Source organism: Acipenser ruthenus, chromosome 11 (assembly GCF_902713425.1).
Source record: "Acipenser ruthenus chromosome 11, fAciRut3.2 maternal haplotype, whole genome shotgun sequence".
NCBI lineage: Eukaryota > Metazoa > Chordata > Actinopteri > Acipenseriformes > Acipenseridae > Acipenser > Acipenser ruthenus.
The window spans coordinates 6,850,258-6,871,632 of record NC_081199.1 but is presented as its reverse complement, the minus strand read 5'-3'; the positions used below and the strand labels follow the sequence as shown (position 1 = coordinate 6,871,632).

General features: G+C 37.8%; 2 protein-coding genes across 6 annotated transcripts; both read right to left on the bottom strand.

Moving 5' to 3' along the window:
* Positions 1 to 42: 42 nt before the first annotated feature.
* On the bottom strand, positions 43 to 5,193 carry LOC117963191 (coiled-coil domain-containing protein 74A-like). Its single transcript, XM_034902272.2, has 8 exons — positions 3,992 to 5,193; positions 2,496 to 2,540; positions 2,254 to 2,328; positions 1,766 to 1,892; positions 1,446 to 1,635; positions 920 to 1,017; positions 753 to 809; positions 43 to 654 (listed from the first exon to the last, which is right to left on the bottom strand). Exons 1-8 carry the CDS (start codon positions 4,278 to 4,280, stop codon positions 519 to 521), a joined length of 1,017 nt encoding a protein of 338 aa, XP_034758163.2. The 5' UTR covers positions 4,281 to 5,193; the 3' UTR covers positions 43 to 518.
* Positions 5,194 to 5,817: 624 nt separating this feature from the next.
* On the bottom strand, positions 5,818 to 16,632 carry LOC117428447 (sphingomyelin phosphodiesterase 4-like). 5 transcript variants are annotated; one of them, XM_059033144.1, is made up of 20 exons: positions 16,515 to 16,632; positions 15,760 to 15,835; positions 15,525 to 15,611; positions 14,727 to 14,863; positions 14,307 to 14,382; positions 13,908 to 14,013; positions 13,634 to 13,686; positions 13,137 to 13,288; positions 12,859 to 12,991; positions 11,770 to 11,841; positions 9,947 to 10,036; positions 9,129 to 9,277; positions 8,848 to 8,938; positions 8,550 to 8,650; positions 8,260 to 8,423; positions 7,664 to 7,866; positions 7,000 to 7,233; positions 6,681 to 6,812; positions 6,404 to 6,532; positions 5,818 to 6,292 (listed from the first exon to the last, which is right to left on the bottom strand). In XM_059033144.1, the coding sequence occupies exons 2-20, from the start codon at positions 15,796 to 15,798 to the stop codon at positions 5,975 to 5,977; spliced, it is 2,466 nt and encodes an 821-aa protein (XP_058889127.1). In that variant the 5' UTR covers positions 15,799 to 15,835; positions 16,515 to 16,632; the 3' UTR covers positions 5,818 to 5,974. The 5 variants fall into 5 exon arrangements, with proteins under 5 accessions (XP_058889127.1, XP_058889129.1, XP_058889128.1 ...); XM_059033146.1 differs by having other exon boundaries at positions 11,776 to 11,841; XM_059033145.1 differs by lacking the exon at positions 16,515 to 16,632 and adding an exon at positions 15,932 to 15,950.
* Between the last annotated feature and the right edge of the window lie 4,743 nt (positions 16,633 to 21,375).

Below are 21,375 nucleotides of genomic sequence, written 5' to 3'. Positions count from 1 at the left end.
TTAAAAAATAATAGTATTTGCCATGTTGTTTTTAGTGTTTTATTAGTATGGAGAAAAGTCTGTCATTGAGCAAAAAAAACAATTGTAGCCACTCAATGTTGTTTAAAATCACAAAAAAGCCTTATGCCTCACTCGCGATCTCGTGAGAGTACACTCAAATCTCGGGATTTTTCTCTTTTCTGATGTGACGGCGCAAAACATTGTTCTCAAAGGTCATTCCACCCAAACATTTTAAAACAAAAATAAGCCTTTGTTACCGGTAAATACTGTGATATACACTCAATAGGTAATGCAGTCACCACTAAAAGTGACTGTAAAATAAAATAGTTAGCACCATTTATTCAGTTATCAAAATGTTTCAGCAAACACCTGATCCTTAAGTCATAATGTGAGAATGAAATACAGATTGTATTACAATCAGGCAAGATTTTAATGTGTAGTCTATGTATAAAGTTCAAGATGCAAGAACTAACATTCTGGATTCTGTTAAAAAAAACATTTATCGCAGTATTCATTTGTTAAAGCACTGCTCTTCGAATCCTGCTTTTCTGCAAAGCTTGTGTTCGTTTCTGTCTCTCTGCAAAGCTGTTTCCAATGGTCTGTTTGAGAGCAGGCAGGATCACTCTTTCTGAGAAAGCTAGTGGTGTTTCAGCCCTTAAGGGAATGGGTGGGGGAAAAAAAGAAAGTTGCTTTAAAAACAGGCATGAAAATAAAGAATTGCAGAAAAAGACTGACAAATAATTTTGACTTACAGTTTCTTTGGCAGTGTCTTTAAAGGTAGTTTTGGAAAATGTGTAACATCCTCATTTCTGTGAGGATAAAAACAAAACAGCAATGTTGTTGAATGCTCTTTTGACAATTTAAGTTATTCAATGAACCTTGCTACATTGTATGTTTATCAAGCCTAGGTTTAATTTACCTGTGATGAGCTAGGCAAGCCTTTGTTAGAATATAGGTTTCGGGTGTCAGTTTGTTCTTGTAGATAATATCCTTCAGAACAGATTTCAAACGCAAAATCTGAAACGCACCAGAAGTATTAACATTTACACCAGTATACTAAATAGTGGTGAGATACAAGCATCTTGCATTTCTGGGTATTGCATGGAAATGGCATGACAGTACTGATTCTCCTGATAGTTTTCACTTCACTCACAATGTGTTATGTATACCAAAGGGTGCTGAATACAAGCAGAGCACCAGTTGAGGACAAAAGGGGTTGAAAGCCATACATCTTTCATGTATTTTTCATGTTGAGTTCGCTTTTTAGCTGGGAACATGCAGTAATTGTGAAATGCATAGCAATTAATATTGTCATTTAGATAACATAATTGGTTTGATCGTTGAACAACAATGGTCAACAGGCTTTGCGCTGAAATTTGACATGTTGCTTTTATCTAACAAATAAGAAATGGTTTGTAATGTGCACTGTATATTCCCATACCCACCTCTTGACTCTGGATGCTGTTGGCGTTGTATAGTTGGTGAATAATGACCTCACATTCCTGCAGGGTGGGGGGTCGTGGCACTTGGAAGGGGCTGTACTGGATCATCAGGGGGTGTAGGGAGGTGGTCAGCCCCTGACTGTGCTCAGGGATGGGGGGAATTGCATGTGTTGGGGGGGAGACCTCTCCACTGCTACATCAGCAACAACAAATAAAGACAATCAAGCTATAAACAAATTATTAATTGAATATGTAATCTATTAGTCAAACATGCCTCTTAGTTTCCAGGGTGGTAATACGGAAGGCTGCTGTGTGTATCTTGCCTCTTTTGCACAGCCTCTGGAGAGAGATTTTGAAGATGCATGTTGTGCACTGTCTGTTCCAAGAAAACTCCTTTTAGTCCCTGGGTCTCCTCTTCCTTGTGCTGTGCTCGGAGTCTCCTTGAAGAACCTGAGTACAGTGAAAACGGGGGCATGTTTGCTGTTTTAAAAACATCTAGGTTTTTTTTTCTTCATTTTTTAACATCTATTGCATATAAAGATTACCCCAAATACCCCAAAGAATATGTGCTAGGCTCACAGCAGGTTCAGCGGTTCAGCAAAAGGAAAGTGCCTTAAGGATGCTTTCACTTCATTCCTGTTGAGTTTATTTGTTTGTTTGTTTTTGCAGTAAATGGCCACTAAGTGGTACTGTGTTGTTTTGTATTTTCAGTTAATGCAAGTTGCTGACCAGAGGTGAAGCATATGCTAGGTTTTATTGCATTTGTTTAAATACATCTTATTTCAAATCAGAAATGCAAATGTTGCGATACCTAAGGATTGTTGACTGCTGCTGGACTGGCTAATTAAAGGTAGAGTTTGACTGGCACTGGACGATGCACTGCTTTCTGCAGAAGAAAAACACAATTTCAATTAGAAATTAGGCACTATTTCAATAACAATACAGATACCAAAAAAGTGTGATTCCAAGAGAATATCATGTTACACGTAACTGTTTATAGCTCACAATTTGCACTTCGAACTGAGGATTCATGGTGTTAAAGTAAATAAATACCTTTTCTGCATGGTTTTGGTTCCATAATTAGTTTATACTGCAGATCTGTAATAAAACACAATGAACAGAAATCTATGTAAAACGATATTAGAAATCTTAGAAGAAGCACTACAGGTATCGGTGCTGGCATGGCATTTTGAGCAAACCTTTTCCTCTTGCAGTAATATCCCAAAACAAAGTTAGTCGTGTAGCTCAACCAGGCAGTTTGGGGTGAATCGGTTACTCCTGAAAAACTAAACTTCCCACATAAACACTGACTAGAATCTAACCCTGGTATCAAACCGTAAACACTAACAGATGTGACTGACAGCACAGAACGTACCCTGACAAATGCAACTGTGAGTTTGAGGCTGGCTTGCAACCGAACTGGAGGGTTACAAAGTATAGATGCACTAGTGTTCATTACTGGGTGAAGGTTGAAACATCATGTACAATCTACAGGTTTTTCAGTGTCACAGGTAGGGCTACAAATATGTCCATTTAAATAGGGTTGTTTCTGTGATCAGTTGACAAGTTGACTGTGAAAAAGGGTTATACATTTTGTGGTGTTATAGGTTAGAACCCCTATGCTCATATGTTAACAACTAAGACTTTCAAAACATTTTCAGCTCTCTAGAATATTAATAACAAAGTCTACCTAATTATAATTATATATATAACCTTTTCAAAACCTTATTTTCATGTCAAGTTTAACACTCATTTTAGCACTTCAGGTGCTCATACCTGCTGCACAGGACATCAATCTATATTGCAGTAGCAGTGTTAAATTGATTTTACAAGAGTCAATGTAAAAGAAAAAGTGTGTTAAACTAAATACGTGGTTAGTTATTACCACTTTAATAATCCTATAGATGTGTTCTGTGGTATAGGATAAAGATTGAGCCTATAGAAGACTAGATCTGTCCTGATAGTCACATGATGCATAGAGGGGGAAGCTTCCCCCTGCAAACCACTGAGAGGGTTTCATTCTTCTGGGCTTGGCATGTGCACTCTCCAGGGGGTATTTATATCAGTATAAATAGGCCATGCTGTAAAAGTATACCTCTTACCAAAGGGTTACCATAACGACAGTCTTTCACTTTCTTAATCCTAACTTTCTGTTACCAGGCAACCAGTTTCCATCCCTTTTGTCAACGACTCTGACTTGTGTGATTCAATGTGCCATGAAGTTAAATGAAACAGCATTGGGATGTGCACTGCTAATACAAACAGCTTATTAATTATATTATATACCATACTGTTCCATTCTGAAATGAACGCCAGTGTTATGTTATATAAATATTTGTAATTTGCTGAACCTTTCATATGGAAAACTACTTTTCAATTTCCCATAAATACAGTACCACTAAATTCATGTTCTTTACTATTTGCATCACGTTTTATTACTTGCATTAAATATCTAACTTTTCATGTCTTTTACGCCATGCATTATGTTCCCCAATAGCTTTTGCAAAAATAAAACATTTAAATAATAAAAAGTTAAACCAATAGCTTACCTTTATTTTGCCGCTTGAGCTGCTCAATTTCTTCATGCAATTTTTCCAGTGTCTCACTGTGCTGTTGTTGCAAGAACTGTATGCTCTGCTCAAGCTTGGGGGCCCGATTCCGATCAGAATCCATGCAGTCTTGTGCGTGTGACAACTTTCCAGGTCCAAAAGCGGTGGGACAAGTCAGTGGCTGCAAGGTATCCCGGGGAAACGGTCGTGGATAACGGGCTTTATCAAGATACACAACTCGGGACCACTGGGGAAGATTGCCCATGGGAGGCAGGCTTCTGTTAGACATATCTGTATTATATTAGGGATTAACTACTGTATTTAGAAAATGTTTGCAATCAAATAAATTTAACTTGTGCGTCTAAGAATCAATTGGAGAATTCCTGAAGAATGGTAAGCAGCTGCCCAGGAGGTATCTGACACTTCTTACAGGATTGTATTATTAATGTTATGATCAAAACAAAAACATTACCCACATTCATTTAAATAGACGATCGAGCCTCCAACTTTGTCTGGACAACTCTGGTAATCCGTAGGCAAGGTTTATACCATTTAACATAAAAAACGTATTTGTTTCAAAGTACTGTGTGGAATGTGCCTTTTCAACAGTGTACCGCTGCGTGTAGTATTATTTATCTCGCTATTGACGTACAGCTATTCTGTTTTAAATTTCTTTTCAACATTTAAAATAAATCACGTTGTTTATGGCTTCGAAATTAATTTACAATACAGGCACGCCACGTGTCTCCTAGACTAGCGCTATTTTAGGCAGAATGCTATAGATATTTACATAAATAAAAAGAAACATACGCAATTAAAATAATATATCATGTATGCCTATATCATATTCTTTCCAATCTGTTACAGATTCGATTTTAACATTTTAGCCTCTTGAATGTCACGTTATAACATAATTTATTAAACAAAAAATAGCGCTGTTTTCATCCAGTCAAAGCACATTTTTTGTTATTAAATATTAAGAATCCTCCACGTTCAATTTTTGCATTCATGCATTTTAAAACTATGTATTCACGAAATATTATAATATTATACTGCTCTGCTTATAAAATCGTGCGACCTAGTTTACTAATATTAATTGAAAATCCCCCAAAATGTAATTTGAACCAAACCGATTTATCTACACGGTAAATAAATAAACCTACATCCTGCACTCAGCGTCCTTTATGAAGGTTCAGTTCCTGTCCAAGTGTGTAAACGTCGCCATGACAACAGGACTGTTACACTTAACACATATTAAGCGAAAGTATACTCGCGTTGGTTTTCATATCTGTCGGTTACAGTAATATCCCATCCTAAGCAGTTATATAATATATGTAACTAAAAGTATTATTGGAAACCAAAAGTAATAGTACATCTTGTACCAAGTTATTGGTGGTTTAGTCCATTATGTCTCGACCCCGTGTTACGAGTTCGAAGTCCACGCGCCTGGTTTGCTAGAATCACTATTCGTTTCTCTTCAGTGGTTTTTGCGAAAGCCCCATTGTTTTTAACACAGTAATGCACACAACAATTGTAACACAATATACTGTTTTTTAGAATTATGTCTCTAAACCAGTGCAAAAAAATTAGCGAAATTGTTAAATTAGTTTATTGTTTTTTCATGTTAGTGTGGATTCAAAGTACCTGAATAATTTAACAAGTTGGCACTGAGCATAACAGAATGCAAAACTGGGAAACTTCACAGCAGTACCTGTTACTGATTTGATTCTTAATTTCACAATTATTGCACTGTGCTGTTGCTGAGAGCTGTTTTTTGGAGTGCATACACTGTGGCCTGTATCGGCCTTAAATCACACAGGAAATCATTTCTGTTACATAAATGATTTTTTTTATTTTTATTTACAGTTTAAAAAAAAAAAGCAGAATTATGCTGTATCACAAAAACAAAACAAAAAAACCTTTTCATATAATGCACAGCATTTGTGTTTTTTAATTATAAAAAAAACAGGTGTTGTATCACTGTTAATGAGTTTTTCGCTTGTCAGCAAACATTGTCATAACTCCATGACAAAAACAAGCAAGCAGTCCCCAGAAGATAAATGACACAGGCCCAAAGCCAAAAAAGGAGGCTATTACATAGAGCAGGAAGATGGAGAACAGGGTGCGGTAGCTGCCCAGGTATCTCAAGCTGATCCGCGGCTGGGGTTGTCTCTCTAGGCTGCGGCGTGTCAAGGGGCTTCGCTTTGACGTCTCTGCCCTGGACGATGCAGTCAAAAAATAACGGGCTAACCGGCTGCTAAAACCTCGTCTTGAACAAAGCGAGTCCATCTCTGCTGCAAACTGAAAAATACATTTTTAAATTAATTACTTTGAACCTACAGCCCCCATTATATAAAAAAAAAAAACACATTTGTGGAAACATATCTATGGACTTCAAAACGCCACACTCACCCGCTCGTTTATCAGAGATGACAGCCGATACAAGAGACGAACCAGCACCGCACTTTCGTAACTTCTTATCGGCTGCAATTCAGGGTCTCCTTGATAGTCGATGTCAAACTTGCGCAGTCCGTTTATCATCTGTAAATACACAGCCATTTTTAAACAAAACATACCACACATTAAGACATCAACAGATATCTGATTTTAGCATCCCCAGTATGTTCCCAAATAAATTGAGATATATATTTGTGCTTTTGTTAAAATGTTGCTGTTTTTTTTGTCCTACCTGCAACCTCCCCAGATCTGTTAGCAATAATCCATTTGCTTCCTGTATACAGTCAGGAAGCTGCTTCGATCCACCATCATCCTGCGTCGACACAAAACTCACCATCAGCTGGGACAGCTGGGCTGAATTCAGCTGTATGGAAACCAAGATTTATTATTCGTCTGCTCTGTTTTCATGGCAGTTATACACACTTACACACACTTTCCAACCCAGTTCTAACAGGCTTTGTTGAATAAGACAACTAAATAAAAAAGCTGAATTCAAACACCCACTATATAATGCGAGAATCAAATGAAATGGCTTGTAATTGAAAACCTACCTTAAATATCTGACAGATGTAGTCCAGTGTTCTGTCCAAGTATTCATCCGTCTTCTTTATGCTGTCCAGTCCCATATAATCTATGTCGTTCCCCACATAGGAGGTGTTCAGATCTGAAGATCCAAACCCGAACCACGAGAGGAATGACTGGTTGGCAGCTTCTTCCGCAGAATGATCCGATATGGATTTGGCAGTTTGTTTGGCTTGTGCTATTAACTGGGAAAGTCGCAGCACCTAAACGAGAAAAAAAATCAATAATAAAAAAATTGGAATCATGTGTTCTGCAGCCATCGTCTTACCTAGATAACATTATCCATACAGTTCCATCTGCACTGTGAAAAATTATCTACTAGTGTTTTAGTAAATTTCCTTGAAAAACAATAGGAACTAAGCAGAGTAACTATAATTGTATAAAGTTGTACCCAAACCAGATTGTTTATTACAAGTCTGGATTAAACCTTACTGGAGTTAGCTGCTGCTTCTGTTTACTATATGTTACTATACCACCTCTGTCTTAGAACTTTGACTGACAACCTAAACATCAAAATACCTTCAGCAAATTGAGTGTTATGACCCTATTTTGATGGGAAGACTCGTTAGGAACAATGTAAAATGGTGCAATGAAAATCACCACAACTACACAGATCTACGCTGCGCAGCTCACCGTGTTGCGCACTTCGGCTCCAAACATCTGCTTGTACTGGCAGTCCTGGCCCTCCAGGCTGTAGACGTGACTCTTCACCTTGAAGACGGAGTCTGTGATGAAGGGCTGCCGTGAGGACAGGAAGCTGCCGCCGAGGCTGGGAGTCAGGAAGCGGTGCTGCCTGTGATGGAGGACGTGCTCCGGCTCCAGAAACAGCTGCTCACCTGACCAGAGACACCAGCAGAACATCTCAACCACCCCTGCATCAGGCAAGCCTCGGCACACTGGGCACATGCGCATCAAAGCTACTTACAATTTTTATACTCCTGTTATGTTACAAAACTACCAATTATCGTCTCACTACCGTATTTTGGTTTGGTTTTCTTTTCTCCTTCAAACATAATGCAAATTACACACTGGAGTAAAAAGCTTTGGTTGAAATAGGAAATTGTGTCTTTACAACAAAAGCACAATTAAATTCAACATTGGCACTGTAGCTTATGTCTACAGTCTCATCACATTAACTGCTCAATATCCACCTCATTTCAGGGGTACTCGATTCTGTATTGTTGCAGCTTTGAGTAACAACTTGGGAGTGCAAATATTTCATTTCCTACCTTTCTGGATCATTTCTGATAGGTTAGGCTGAGCAAAGACTTTTGCCACTCTGAAAACCATCAGTGCGTTTTTGGGGTTAACAAGGTCAGTCCGGATGGTTCTGTTTAAAAATCCCTGGAACAGTTTGGTGTACATTAACAAATTCTCCTGCACAAAGGCAGCCCTGTTTGTAAAAAAAAAAAAAAAAAAAAAAAAAAAAAATGAGCAACGGGGACTGGGTTGCAAATTGAATCAACAGAACCATTTCAATGCCTTTGGAATGGAAAGTGGTCTGTAGGAAGTACTGTACCATTTGTCTGGCACAGTGCGGTCCTGATTGTCCATGTGTGGGCTCTGCTTTTCGGGGGTGTATCTCCATGGCTGCAAGTAACTTAACCATGTTTCTAAAACCTTTAAAAGGAAATGCATCACACAAGGCAGCATAAGAATTTGATGTTACATTTTGTAATAAGCAGTTAGTTAAATGTCAAGAGAAATTATATCATGCTCTTCAATAAATACACATATATGCCTGTGGCCAAAAAACTTTGAGGACCACTGTCTTTATAATCCAAATGATTTCTATGAGGAGGAACAAGAGTACATACTGCTCTGAAGGAAGCATCAAGGGGCCAGTGACCGAAGCAGTGCTGGAGGAACACGTACAGCTTCTGCTGCACAAAGCGAGGGATCACAACCCTAAAAAAAAAAAAACAACACAACATTAAACATGAAGGTTAAGTGCAATCAATATGATTATGAAAAAGGTTATGTTTAAGCTAAATTTAATAAAATGTATTCAATTTGATATAAATGAAACCTTGGGTGCTTTCTGAAAAGCATGCAGAGTAGCCTACTCTAGTTGTACCCTCCAGTTCCCAGGACTCACCGTTTAAACTCCTCGAGCGGGCTGGTGTGAGAGTGTGCAGAGGGGGACGAGGTGATCAGCTCTGGTCTCTGACTGCTGGAGAAGGAATGGAGATGTTTCACGAGGAGTCTCACCACCAGAACATGGTCCTCGGTAGGGCAGAAGGGCTCCTAGAAAAAAACATCATCATATATATACACAGTGCTCACCCTTTATAACGCTATAGTGGGGAGCCATAGTTACAAGACCTGCCAGATATGATTTTAAACCAGCAAAGCTTTTAATAATTGAAAAAATAAATAATGCCACACAGAGGCCGCCTTCATGATAAAAACATAAAATTGCCATTCATAATATATTTATAATAGTGTTATTCTGAATTGGAATATCCATTAACTTTTTACCTAGCAATTACAACTCAAAAAATGAAATTGTTACAAAAGTACCAGTACTGTAGTTCTACAAGACTCAAAGCTTTTTGTACACTTTTTATTTTATTTTAAATGGAACGGCCCGATAAAATAGGCAATTGAAATGAAACAATAAATGTGACAATACAACAACAGCATATAAAGATGTATTGATACAGCAGTGGTTGCCGACACATACAACAGGCAAAGAAGTGTGAAAACAGGGTTTACATTTAAACAGAAAGACCTTTAAACAATAAAATAAAACACAAGACAAACGAACAAAAAATGATGTTACTTAACGTTTCTAATCTCTCTTGCTACCACAACCTGTGCTATTTTTAAATAAAAAAGTTTAGGAAGAGCATTTCCAAATCAGTTTTGCTTTACTTGTTGAACCCATACAGTACAATGAAAAGGTAAAAGTACTTGGTACGTGTGGAGGGTCCCATAGCCGGACTGGGTGGGAGTGCTGCAGTGCATACTGGAAATACCGAGTCGGTACTGGAGCAACTCCAGCTGAGGAACAACATAAAAAAAAAAACAAGAACAAAAGCAACGTGGAGAAGAGAGGAAAGAAAAAAGGGAGAATGAGGAGGAGAGTGTTTGAAAAGGAGGGGGGTTAAAAAAAAAAAAGGAAAAAAGAACATAACATTGACAAAACAAACTGATGTTATGATATTCAAGCTGCAGTAGCCCCCTTTTCTACTTTTAGGGTATTCCTCGTATGCAATCAGCCGTCTGTTTAGTTGTTTTTAGGGTATTCCTCGTATGCAATCAGCCGTCTGTTTAGTTGTTTTTAGGGTATTCCTCGTATGCAATCAGCCATCTGTTTAGTTGTTTTTAGGATATTACTCGTATGCAATCAGCAGTTTGTTTTTTTAGTATAAGGTAGGTAGAAGATCCATCTTCTAAAACTCAATTTTCTTATCTTACTGAATGGTCCCCTTTTTCCACTGTTTAAGCTCTTTGATTCAGTTTGGAATATGCAGATATTTCAAAGACAGCGCAAATATCAAATATCACAAGAGTATAAAGGCACTTTTTTTAAAAAAATCTTACCAGCCAGGGCAATCAATAATCTCTGTCGGGTATACATTTATTATAAAGTTATTTTTCTGAAGAGGTATTTAAAACCGTGGAAATGGTATGTTAAGAGGATGCAATACCATGATTTGTATTGAGAATATGTTTATCCTAGTACATTTTAACAGCAAATAAACTGCAAATACAAATCTCGTTATGCTAGCAAATAATATAATTCTTAAGACGTTTACAAAATATTAAAGAAAAAGGTTATACTGCAGCTTTTCTATAACTAATTCACACCATTAGTCATGCTCTAATAATAAAGAAAAAACCCACAGAGGTAAGATTTGAACCATGACCTGCTAGATTTGAACCATGACCTCAAACAGGGGAACAGAATGAATTGTAAAATGATTGGTAGAGCTCACAAAGTATTTTACCATTACATCAGGTTTAATTTCTGGTGCCCACAAATACACAAGCCAACAGCCAACAGCCAAGAAGGTAAGACAAAGCATGAGGACAAAAGGAATGCATTTGACATGAAAACCATGCAATGGAAATCATTTTAAAGTAACCAAATTGATATGGTGCAATATTGTCATCTCTTGTGTAACTAACCAATGTTGTAATAATTATTGTGTGGACCCCACATACTATTTGGTGTATTTGTCTGTATTTTACCTCTATAGATTACAATCAAACGTTTGTACGAATGCCAGTAGGCCTTTCCAGGTTTTGGACAATACTTGTACATTTTTGGGTACAAGTTGGTTGTTGGATTTATAGACAACAAAAAGTGAAAACAAAAAACAAAGAAACCCAGAAGAAAACAAGGGGACAGTATTGTGTTGTTACAAAAGAGATCTATCAAAAGCATCCCATGAATTTTATTTCAATAAAAACAAATTGCAGACTCATCAATAATCAATTTGCTGCTTAAAGATTTCCATAAGATAGCGATCAAAAATAAATTGTGGTTAACTCAAGCAGTCAGAATTAAACTAATAAAAGACCTCTCTTGCTGGGAGATGACTGGCTGAACCAAACAGCTGCGATGCCCAAAAGGAACAGAAGAGGAAGCTAAGGGAAGCTGCTGCTGCAAACCTATTTTGAATTGTTACTTTTCAAGCTTTACTGATCATGCTTTCACAGTGAAAATCAATCCGGCAGCATTGAGGTAATGCAGTGTGTTTGAGAAGCAGATTGCAGCGCTTGGTTACCTTCACCTGCGGACACTGCATCTTCTGATACATCTCCAGGGAGTAATGGTGAAGCCACATCTCGACAAACACCTGCAGAAGAACATAAGTTGAAGAAAATATTTTTTATTTTATTATGGCAGATCTAATGCAGGTAGCTGGCTCGAGTGAACGCTAAGATAAAACTTTTCCTCGAAAAGGTAGAGCTGTCCTGATTCAATATGCATTAGCATGTGCTGGTCACAATATATGCGTCACAGAATGTTTGATGGTCCTGATGAGCTGCTTTGTATCATGCACTGAAATAAGAAGATAAAAAATCATGATGATGCCCTATTTTGTATATTTTTTTGGTATTATATTGTCCACTCTCTATGTGACATGATGTATGACCAATACAGACCTGGCATTGATTTTGTATAATAGAAAAGAGCGTGTTTATCAGTGCTTGTGTATGTTACGATTCATGTGTAAAATTGGTAAATCTATAGATTAACTGGTAAATGTGTAGATTTACCAGCTCAGCGGTCAATGTATAAAATAACTAAGGAGATGGTGTAAACGCCCTCTTTTACTTACATCCACGATCACTGTCTGGCAAGAATTCACAAAACAAAATAATGTTTTGGCTGCAAAATGACGTAGCGCACTACGTATGATTCTCACTGAAATGCAAAACCTGCGTCCTCTTAGGTTATGCTTTTTTCTTAATGAGTTCAAATTAATAATACTAAATCACACTTAGTAGAGGCATGAGTTTTGCTGAAGAGATGTCATTATTACCATACTTAATGTTTGCCCTATGGTAAATTCTGATTTACAAACAAAAATCTTAATTATATTTTTTGCCATTAAGTTCCCTGACGTTACGTTATTTCCGAATTCACCTCAAATGCTGTAGCATTAACTATCATAGCAGTAACTACCATCTCCTTAGTTAGTATATAGATTGACCGCTGAGCTGGTAAATCTACACATATACCGGTTAATCTATAGATTTATCGATTTTACATATGGACCGTAACATATACATATGCTTAATATGCCTTTGGTGCAGTGTTTAAATAACATTCACAATTCAGACACAATTTTGAGGACTAAGTGCCTCACCTGAAGAATAGTTTCAGACCTCCAGATCTCCTGTGCAGCGGGGTCTGCGTTCATAGAGGGCTGGTGTGAAATGTGGCGCTTCAGGAGGCTGGTGTGGTGGACACCGTAGCCTGTGAATGGCACTATGGGGGACCTACAAACAAAATAACATTTACTAGTATAATTCTTTCTTTCATAAGAATATATCTTGTTTGACCCCTTTAGATGAACTTAGGACGATTGACCTGATAAAATGTAGCCTTCAGGTTGTAACACTTGTTGGTTAAAATGTAAGATACCTTGGAGGTGGGGGTGACACCGTTCCTCTGACGACTGGAACAAGAGAAGGTGGAACGTTCCCCTCCGTAGGTAAGAAATACTTTAGGTAACCGTCAACCAGCACAAAATAAGCACTGTCTGAAGGACTGAAGTGCTGCCCCGGTAGGTAGCTCTGTAAGAAATAGAAATTAAAAGTTCTTGTTATGTGTGACATCATCTATATAACCTCACCTTGCTGTAGTTTCAAAATCTTGGTCATACTTAGGATTTGAGACTGCAACTTGGGTTTAAAGATTTGGACTCTGTTCAGACAGACAAGACTCCCCCACATCACTGGTCTACAGCATCACATTAATGTTTAATGGGGCACACAAGGGAGTAAGGCTTCCTGTTCTTTAACAGCTTGCAAGACAATCTGATCTCAATGTGCACAAAGTTTTACAGGGAACGCGTCCTGAATCTTTGAAGTCAGTATGAGTTATTTTATGATAACAACAAAGGGCAGTACGGTACCTACTCTTTGAACAATGAGGCTTGCTGCAAAATAAAACATGTAGTATTCAAAGGGATCTGACAACAGTTAAGGACTCATAGTTAGATCACTTATTAAGGAAGCCCATAGTGGCATTTATGTGTTTCGTGGATATATTTCAAATGTTAAATTTTATTAAAGCTAAGGTTGGTAATTACTGGGACAAATGAGTCTGTGATCTCTTGAAAACATGGTGCCTCACAAAGATAATACAGGTCGGGTATCTAAAGTAGGGCAGCCCTGATTCCAGAAAGGATACTGAGAGACAGGCTGAGGCTCAGGAGTCCTGAAGGTGGGAATTGGAGCTTGTGGAAAAGCGGGCAATCTGGCAGGACACCCTCCTGGACTGAAGCCCTTACAGGTCCCTAACGAAAATACAGTCATATTGTTAGTAATAAAGTGGTGCTCCAAGTGTATTTGCAAAATGCTAATAAATAAATAAAAGATATGTATATACTTAAATAAAGCTATAACTGATATGGGTTCACAAAACAGAAGCATTTAAGCCAAGGAAACAAAAAACAGATATCCTATCTATAAACTGCAGAGAATCTGCATAGAAAAAATAAAATGTATGTATGTATGTATGTATGTATATATACACACACACAATATAAATACATTAAGTAGTTTGTTTTAATATATTTTATTAACTTACTGGGAGATAGGAGATTGGAAAGTCGTACTTGTATTCCTCAGCATGTAATTTGTACACCAGTTTCATCATTGGGCCACTAGGGAACAGAAAAGGTATAGAAATCCTATGAGAAATTAACAAGCAGGATACCAATCCAAAAGATTCAACGTGGTGGTTTTACTTAAACCCTTTCATGCAGGAAACATTTTTTTAAATAGCTGAAAAAAGTAGTTTTCGGGACACAAATACATTTTTCAATGAAAATGTTACATCATTTTCCATTGCTTTGTATGGGGTAAAAATGGCATCCTCATATGAGGCTATCATGCATTAGCGTCTTCCATATGTCCCCACATAAAGACTAGCTTTTATCCACATATGAGGTTGCCATGCACGAAAGGGTTAAGGTCGATACAGCCGGTTACAGTATCGAAGGCTTACCTGGGATCGAGGAACTCCACAATAGTATTGTACTCGTTAGTCCGTGCCTGCACAAAGCGCACATTCCAACCCACAATGCTGCCATCCAGGCTGCCAAACACACTCTCCACCAGCCAGGTGAAAAGCAAGTGCAGCTCCTGTAAATGCAATCACTTGATTTACTCAGAAAAGTAAATAATGTTGGAGACGTCACAAAACAAAATACCTTGTTTGCTATTCCTGTCAAACCTGGTTAACCATCATGTATGGATGGGACAGGTGGTATTTATGTACAGGTGATTTAACAGGTGGGTTATATTTAAACTGGGGTTCATCAGTTACTAAAAAATAAATAATTGCAGACTTCTATTCATACCATGCAAATCCCAAGAGGATTACTATGAATGCTGTGCACATGTTTGGTCAGTCCCACCCCCCTGGGGATCTCAATGAATTCTTTACATATCATACTGCAGCTGTCTGGTCAGTCTTCATTAACATTTAATCTATACTATGTGTTACATCATGGGTATGTGCTGCTTACATGATCCTCTGACCCTGAGAGTGTGAAAATCAGCTAGTATCTTACACACCATCCTATGCTATATTCTGCATAATATATAAAATAATGAATAAAAACGAGACAGACAGACAGTAAAAACGAGACAGACATACATTTTACATTATATATATATATATATATATATATATATATATATATATATATATATATATATATATATATACACACACACACACACACACACACACACACACATTTAAATAATTAAAACAGTGAGAGTAATCAATGTCAATTACCTTAGCTGGATAGTCATCGATAACCTTGACTAGATCCTGACAGCGCTGAAGAAAAGGCTTGTTCAAGTAATCTGCTTTCAGGCTGGCCTAATGCAAACAAACAAACAAATAAAAAAACATTTGACCAAAAAAGCAATCAGGAAAACAGACGTTTGGACAGATGAAACAGATGGAAGGCATTTGTCCAAACGTTTGTCTACCTGACCTAATTGTATCATGTACCTAATATACTTACAAGCAAGAAGCTGGACTGCTGCAAGGGCGGGCTGGCCATGGTGGTCTACACCTTGTGATTCCTGTGGTTATACTGTCTGTAAAATAAAAAAAAAGAACACCACATTAGAAATATCACATAACGTCCACTGAAGGTCGGGAAGCAATGTCAAAAAATCGCATATTTCACATACTGTTAGTCTGACAGCGTGGTTCATGCTTAATCAAACGATTTAACAATAAAAAGAAATACCCTCTGCGGTATTCAAGTCTCCACTAATTTACTACGGTCAGTTTTTTGCTTTGATTCTATACCTTCAACCATGTTACTAGTTCTCACGCTGAAAACCATAATACTTTTACTTCTGTTTTTTTAACGAGGGTTTTCGTATAAAATAAAGAATAGGAAAACTTTCAACTAAACACGAAGTAAATGTCATTTCCACGAATGGTGTACGAAATGAAACGAGTTGGAAAATGTATTATATTATTGTGGGTAGCGGTACAGCTGGTTAGTTAGTGTTATGGGAAGGGTATCGCCAAGTTAATTTCGTGTTAAAAGTTGATATTGCACTGCAGTAAGCATGTGTGTTATTATCACTGCAGTTCAAATGTGTTCTTGTCGCAGAAGAAACAAGTCTGTCGCTAGAACCGACTGTTTCTCAAGTGCACATTCTCAGCGGGTTACTACTATATCAATTGTTACACACAACTATTCTATCAAGTTAACAATGAATATAGACATGTTTGAGCTTTTAAATAAAATAAGAACCTTACGCTTTTCTGAAGATGCCGCTTTCAAGTTTCAGTTCCAATCTACCGCGGTGACGTCACATCTAGCGACAGCGGAATACTACGTCAACTTTCTGAGACGTCCCACTGGGCACAAGGAGCGCGCATCACCTCACCACTGCTCGTGCACGCGAAGAGACAGCGCCGCCTGCTGTGAAGAGCGTGAACGTGTGAGTAAGGAAACATTTCTAAAGCTACTCTATAAAGATGCAAGCACCGTATAGTTGATTTGGAAATAAGACTTGCACACCCAACTGCTTAACTTTGCGCTTACTTAAGCACACTTGAGAGACTATGCTATGTCTAAAAGCAAACCACGTGATTTAATGTGCACACGCGTTCTGCAATGTTTGGTGGTAAATAAACACGTGAGGTTCAAGAAATGTAACACTCATCTTTTCCATTAGAAACACAAATACCCCAGATATCCCTATTTACTGTTAATCTGTACTGACTATTATTATCATTATTAAACAGTAATATAATGATCGTTTAATATAAGGTAATTTTGCTGGGGAAAAAAAGCATATACTGTTGTGAATAAATAATTTAGTTGGAAAACGCATATGAACCTTGTGTTTAACCTTATTTATAAACATACCTGATTCTCTGAATACCACCTGAGCACCCAGTCCTTGCAGTTCCTTTTTCTGGAGGTAGGTGGCAGTAGAGTATAAGAAGATGGCACGTGAAGAAATCGAAGCAAGGAAAAGAAAAACTTGTCCTGATGCAGATTGTACTTCTGGGCAGCACTGAATGTTCAATGTTGTGCACAAACGACTCATTTCGAGTGTTCCGCAGTAGCCGGAATATTGGACATGTATTGGTAGCCTCTAGTGCTGGTTTATAACAACAAATAAACACACAGTGCTTGCTGCTGCGGACAGACCTTGTGTCAAATCTTGGTTATTACCATTATAATTACAATTCTCAGCCATCAATGCAAGCACATGTCATCTAGATATCAGTCTTGTGAGTGTTTATATTCCAGTGGATGAAAATGAGTTAAACTGCTAAAGTTCCTATCTTTTTATGTCTGTGTACAGACCTATAGTTCGTTTTAAAATATGAAAATCAAATAATTGTGTGAATTGCATTAGATCCACATCACTGCCCTGTGTTATTTGACCATGGCATACTATTCCATGAGAAGGAGTGCAAGGAAGATGGGGTGTTTAAATCTCTTGCAAGATCCTTAAGGTGCAACATGTTCCTTTCCCCTTTGACAAAGCATTTTCATCAGTCACAAGCCCAGCTGAATCCTGTGAAGTGTGCCCCTGAATCAATGAAGCTATACGGTGCAGTTTAATCAATGGCTGATTAATAATTCTAATTTCATCACTTCCAGGAAGGTCATTGTTCAATATCCTTTTGTTCTCTGTACGGATTGATAGGAGGTTTGATTTGGCAGCAATCTCATGACACTCCCACCTCCACCTAATTTATAACAAGTCTTACTCAACCAAGTGTTTAGGATTGATGATTTTTTATTTTACATTTGTCTGAAGGCTCTGAGTTCACCAAACCTTAGCCTTCAATTGATTAATGGCTAAAGCTGGATGGGGGGATGGGGGGATGGGGGGATGGGGGGATGGGGGGGGGGGGGGGTGAAGAAAATATCAAATTATATTGTGGTCAGTTGTGTGATGCAAAACAATTGTTTATTTAGGATGAAATCCTGAGAGAGAGAGAGAGAGAGAGAGAGAGAGAGAGAGAGAGAGAGAGAGAGAGAGAGAGAGAGAGAGAGAGAGAGAGAGAGAGAGACTGAGACTTAGCTTGTCTTTGCTCATAAATTGAAAGTCTAAAATGATAATTTGGGGTAGTTTGGCCTCCTGTCACAAAGAAGACAGCAGAAGCAATCATAGTTGATCAGGAAAAAAATAACATATAGACCTTTGTCAGTGAAGTGACATGGTGAAGAAAAGAAATTGCTGCCATCATCATTATCACAAAATTGGAACAGGACCAGCAGTAGTTAAAAATAGAAAAATAGAAAATGGACAACTGTGCTTCCATGGCTCCCCGCAGCAGTGACAGAGACGCCAAACAAATTGGAGAGCTGAGGAACGGCGTGCAAGTACAGATAAGGAACATCAAGGTGGGGGAGTGAGGTTGACCCCCCCCCCCCAAGTAAAAGCATTATCGCTGCAGGGCAGGAGGTGCAATCTACAGGGGAAAGGGAGGAGAGGGGAGGTGGGTCCTAACTGTGCATCAAGAACCTAGCTGTACTATACAAGCTAACAATACAGGACCCCAAGTGCTGGCTGGAATGAGATGGCTTAAACTGTTTAGAATAACAGAAAACCACTCTGCTGCGCTGCCTGAACCAACAGTGTGAAACACAGTGCAGCACAGTACCTGGGATGTGAAGAAGGATGCCTCTACCTCCTACAGTAACCAGCGCCCACATACTGTAGTACCCATGGTACCCCCAGCGGGTTCACCTTACCACCTGTACTGAACTGCTGACACGCCAGTAATGGTCTTCACTGAAGGGAGTGTTAAACAAGGCTTTAAATTGTAGATACTTTGTTAAAGGTATTTGCTAGACAGTCTTATTTGGGAGCAATGCAAGGTTTTGTTTCCTTTCTTATAAATTATTAACATGAGCTTGCTTCTAAATATTTTTTATAAGAGTGTAGCACTTTAAGCAGATTTTATAATGAGCATAATTATACACGCCTGAGTTTTACTTATGCATGTTGACTAATTAACATGTAAGTAGATTCAAGTGTAATCTTTTATTTAACTCTCTCCTTACCTTTTTATAATAATTTGTAATGGTACTTATTTCAAATACTGTGTTTTTTGTTTATTTTGGATAAGTATGTGCTAAGGTGCTTTGACTGAGTTTAGAAGCTGCTTTGCAAATTACCTATTGATACCTTTTGCTATGTTTAGAATCAATTATTCGCTGAATAATTAAAGCTCTTGTAATTTTAAGGCACATTCTTTCTCCTAGCAGACTGCGGATGTCTTGGAGAGGAAAGCAATTACTTTTAATAATGTGTTTCAGCAGCTTAAAGTATTGCATGTATTACAAATTATTCACCCTGATATAACTCCACGGTATGACATTTGTACAATTTAGCAAATAATGTAGTCTTATTAAATAAACCTTGGCGATTATAGAGCTATAGAAATGTATGAATAGCATGCAGAAATGTATAAAATAGCAGCTCAATCTATCATTGGACAGATTTCTTAAAAGTGTTAAATGTTTTATCAGGAATGACTGAAGTTGCAGGTCCTCGCCACACAATAATCACGAACATTGACGTGAGGGATTTCCAATACATTATTTTTGAAAGTTCAGCAGCTCCATAACCAATCACAGGCTAGATCAGCCGGACAGACAATTGAATACAGCTCAGTTGTGAGGAGTGAAGATGAAAAGTCAGTTTTTTTTCCGTTAAGTATATGGAAAACCACAAAGCGGTATGTAATTCAACATGTTAACGTAACATTAGTCAGCAGGTTTTATTCAACTTTATGAAGCAAAATTAGTTAATTCTATAGGGTGATGCAAAACTTTTGGCCATGGCCCATAGCTGTACAGTACTTTCAGCTTGTTGTTGTGTAGTATTAACAGCAGATAGAGCCGTAAATGCATTGCTTATATGGGGTTACAGTATAGCTGTGGTCAAACAATACAATTAACAGGAACAGAAGGCATCCAGCACCACCACTCTCATGTTGTTAAGATCTTGCAGATCCTTTTATTATACAATAGACTACTGGTATGAACATTACATACACAGAAGCACCAGTGTAATGTCCAAAAAGTAACTTGGTTTAGTAAAGAAAAGTGTTAATTGTAAGTTCTGACACCCATTTAGCGTGTCTTTATTTACATTTGGTATGATCTTGTTTAGTTTAATCACAGCTTCTAGACTTGTCATAGTATTGACAAGCTTTTTGGGGGATGTATTTTGCCACTCTTCTCAACAGATCAGTCTTATTTGAAAGTGTTAATACTAAAAAACCTCATAAAACAAATAAACAACTAGTGATGTACGAGGCCAATACATCACAGACCCACAATGATGGAAAGTCAATGTACTTTTAGGTTTCCTATTCATCCTTTTAGTACCTCTGCATTAAGCCAAAAATGCAAACAGAGCTTTTTTGAATCTGTGTCTTTCACAAAGAGAGATGAATCTCTTATTAAACACAATAAAACATTTTTCTCTAATCAGTGAACATCAGCGTGCTAATGCCATGCAAAAAAATAAAACGTATCCTGCTTAAAGCCATATTTTGCTGAACTACATATTAGATTCTGCTGTTACCTAAGGGTGGTTTATCATAGATACTCTAATCTGTGCTAAAAACATAAACCAGTCTTTTTCATCTGAAAGTGGAGAATCAGAGCATTTGGTCAGGCAAGTGTCTTAACGTAATCGCTGTAATATCCTGTGATTGTGGAGATGTCCACCCAAATGTTTCTGCTACAGTGGGTGTAGAGCTAGCAGATATTTACGTGTACATTGAAGCCTAATCTTTTTTTTATGCCTCTTTAGAGATTGATGTTAGTTAAGCTTTATCACATGGATAATTTGTTCAATGTTCTTTCATTTGTTAAATGGTCTGACCCTGACTTTAGCCTTTCATGATGAAAAAAAAGGGAAATTATGGCAAAGAAATCCTTCCCATCCTTCGTAATTGTCTGAAATGACTCATTAGTGCTCATTAGCTTCTTTCTCCTTAGAAAACGCATTAACAAAAGGTAGGAATTGCAGCTGTTCACGCTTACAGAATGCCAAAGTGCTATTAAAAGGTAATTCAGTGCATAATGTTTAATCACAAAGTAGGGATGTGCATAAGGTCTGCCTGTGGGTGGTGC